Source organism: Cystoisospora suis (genome assembly GCF_002600585.1).
Source record: "Cystoisospora suis strain Wien I chromosome Unknown contig_3020, whole genome shotgun sequence".
NCBI lineage: Eukaryota > Apicomplexa > Conoidasida > Eucoccidiorida > Sarcocystidae > Cystoisospora > Cystoisospora suis.
This window is the reverse complement of record NW_027155815.1, coordinates 1,970-5,055: the sequence shown is the minus strand read 5'-3', so window position 1 is coordinate 5,055 and position 3,086 is coordinate 1,970. Positions and strand designations below refer to the sequence as shown.

The window sequence follows — 3,086 nt, the reverse complement described above, 5'->3', positions numbered from 1 at the left end:
TCCGGTCGTCTCAGCGTCCTCAGAGTTCCGGAGTTTAGTCTCCTCGACATCTAAGAAAAGCCATTGCTGGTCAGCGTTCTGGATTGGCAGCTCCATCTTCGCGTTTGAACCCACAAGGTTGAACGTGCTCGAAGGAAAGTCAAAACGGTTCTCAATCAGTATCCTCGCCCGACGAATAGACGTGTCATCAAGCCAAGGAGAAAACGAGAAATCGTAGAAGTGGGAGTCATGGCTTTGGGTGTGCTGACTTGGTATTCCCTGGCCAGACTAACGAGTTTCCTCGTGACTAGCCAATCCCGCACGATTCACCTTGCTCAGTGCCCGGCCGGACTACCGAGTTTCGTCGTTACTAGCCAGTCCCGCACGGCCTGCCACGGGCCGGGAGACTGGCCTGCTCCACCCCTTTCGAACAAGGGCCCGCTACCGTGGAAGAAGCACCGTGCGGCACGAGGACCTCTCTTTCTCCCCAGCCTCACGACTCGTCAAAATCCCCCCTATAGCAGTATACGCTGCGGGTGGCTCATTCGTACTCTACTGAGTAGAGTTACGCGTATTGAAAACTGCCGCTCAGGGAAAGAAAAAGAGCTAAGCGCGGCCGCCGGTTCTTCTGGGAGCGGACTGAGGCGCATACGCGATGGGAAACGGGAGCTGCTATGGCGCACACAGCTGTGTGAGGTGGCGTTCGCATTCGCCCTACGCTGGTAGTCTTACGCCTACCCCTGCTATTATACACTCGTCAAGGAGATCTGCTTCTGAGTATGCGTCCATCAACTCGTTTGTGGTAGACGCATGTATGTATATCACCATGCAGAGAGATAGACAAACATCAACACACATGGAGTAATACAGATATATACAGATAAATGTTTATGCCCCGGGGCGAATGTACCGTTCTTCGGAGAGTTAGAGAGGGAAGCTTGAGATAGTCACACATTGCAGACCGAAGCTTTGTCGATAGTATGTGTCTCTAGAGTATCTGCTTGGACACCGCTGTACGTTGTCTATCTACAGCTGCATACCTGTATGTATTCATATCTGTAACGATAGTCTACCTCCATGTTGGTAAGAGTTGAGATATCCCCTGCAGCTTACCAACTGACCAGCCGTGTTCAGCTGTTGCCCGGGGAAGTGTGTAATAAAGAGCGCCGTGAAGTGTGCGTTAGGCTGCTTGGCAGGCAGTCGATGGTCCAAGAGCCACTTCAGAGTCAGAAAATTGTACTCTGTTCTCCAGGTAAAGTGACCTGATGGCTTTCCACTGAAAGCGTCTTCGATCATCCTGACAGGCCCTGTTCTGGCTCGCCGCGTAGGTCGCTTCCAGTGCCACATCTACGAAACCCCGCCAACGCACACTGTACACAAAGAACGCGATATTGCTTCCTGCGTGTGACTCATCGCAGACAGCAAAAGCCCGCCTTCCCGACCACGGAGTCACGCTGCATACAGCTGGCGTGGAAGAACCTACCGCCACGCACCGAGCCCTCGCATTTCTTTATCCGGCATTCGACAGCCACCGACTGGCTACAGAGTACTCTCTCTGAAAGTTGCGTGCCGCGGCATCCCACCGCCGAGCTCAGACTCAGCCCTCCCCCCCCCCTTGCGTGTTGCCCAGTATGCGGACGGGTATGCTGTTGATGCAACCGAGCTTCAGAGGTAGTCGCCAAAACTGGTGACGACTAGTAAAGTGAGAGCTCGTCAGGACGACCAAAGCAAAATAGGCAGCAACTCTTCTTCGCTTCCCCCCCAGACAGACGCATCATTTCTTCCCCTTCCGCCGGCCGCTCTTTCGGCTACGCCCGGCCGCCACCCCGTTGCTCGGCAATGCGCTTCTCGGCGTGCCGGCGTCTCTGACGCGCGGCCTGGGAGATCTCAAGGAACTGATCGTGCTGTTGAACGATGCGGTTCCGCTTGGCCAGTCACAAGGTGTGGCCGGGAGTGACGGCCTCTGAGCTGAGCCGCATAATCGTACCCGAAGAGAGAGCCGGTCATCCCGCTGCCGCTGTTAGGCGTGTGCTGCGGGTGCGCGACACTGCACGAACGTGACACACGGGTTCCGTGATTCGTGAGGCAGGTGGTCGTCCTGCAGCAGAGCTCCTGTCTTGTTGGTGTGAAGTTTACCGGGAGCCGGACACCCCCCCCCCGCCTGACTACGAGGAACACAAGGCCAGATGCCGGCTTGACAGACTAAACATAGCTGCAAGCTTGCTGGTAGTCCACCACTGCTTGGTTACGCCCGGGAGTCGTACGCCTGATATAACGTCTCTCCCAGAGACGCGACACAGCGCGATGCTAGGGGCGAGACCGACTGCTCCAAGTGGAGCTGGCGGCGGTCGACCGCAACGGGCTCTCGGAACAGCTGACGTCTACGCTGTCTCATGCATGTAGGGGCGCGCAGGCGAGCTTCGTCCCGCCCCGTCGAAACACATTCAAAGCACGCGATTTCCGTCTGTCTCCTTTAGCGGGTTGCGTGGTAGGAATTGCAGTTCACAAATCGGCTCCTGCGCCTCCTCGCAGTTGCCCGCGGGGATCGTCCGTGCACTGGAGTGGTCCCGACTTCGGCTCCCGGTTGTCTTCTCGCCACCTGCCCGTTTGCCAAGTGCGAAATGCGGCGGTGCTCTGTTCTACGATCGGCGCGGATATCCCGAGCTCAGTTCACAGTCTCCGGCTTCGCATTTTTTTTTTTGTGAAGTCTCCGGCGAGCACGGCCTACATCCACTACGAGTTTGCTTCTGGCTAAATCTCTCTTGAAGGCTCATAAATAGCGTGGCTTTACACTGTTTTATCAAGCGTGCGGCATCCTCGCAATCGTCCAGTCCAGTCCGGACCCCTAACAGCTCCATCTCCTCGCGCTTGAGCGTTCCCAGACGTACGTGCTGTTCTTGCTTACGGGGTTTGAGAGGTTCCTCGTTTCTCGCAGCACAATCGTTTGAAAGCTGCCCTGTTGAGACAACCTAAAGGGTCGTTTGCGCGCTTGTTAGCCCTTGATCCTGTTGATTGTCTGTAGCACAGCTCAGTGTGTATGATGTTTTGCGGTCTACCGGAGTCCTAGCACTCCGCGAGCAGCGATGCTCGGCTGCCACCGGATCCGT

The 3,086-nt window shown here is 56.1% G+C and overlaps 2 protein-coding genes across 2 annotated transcripts in view; one reads left to right on the top strand and one right to left on the bottom strand.

Annotated features, from left to right (window-relative positions):
* Positions 1-2: 2 nt before the first annotated feature.
* CSUI_006042 (uncharacterized protein) lies at positions 3-2,238 on the bottom strand. The gene has a single exon (XM_068066207.1). It carries the CDS (start codon positions 686-688, stop codon positions 545-547), a length of 144 nt encoding a protein of 47 aa, XP_067921819.1. The 5' UTR covers positions 689-2,238; the 3' UTR covers positions 3-544.
* Positions 1,968-3,086, top strand: part of CSUI_006041 (asparagine synthetase b) — a 1,950-nt gene continuing 831 nt past the window's right edge. The window contains exon 1 of the mRNA XM_068066206.1: positions 1,968-3,086. This exon is cut by the window's right edge and continues 831 nt beyond it. The gene's annotated coding sequence lies outside the window, so the exon portion shown is untranslated.

Excerpts from the sequence above, each read along its gene's own strand:
- CSUI_006042 (XM_068066207.1), bottom strand. The coding sequence starts at position 688 with ATGCGAACGCCACCTCACACAGCTGTGTGCGCCATAGCAGCTCCCGTT.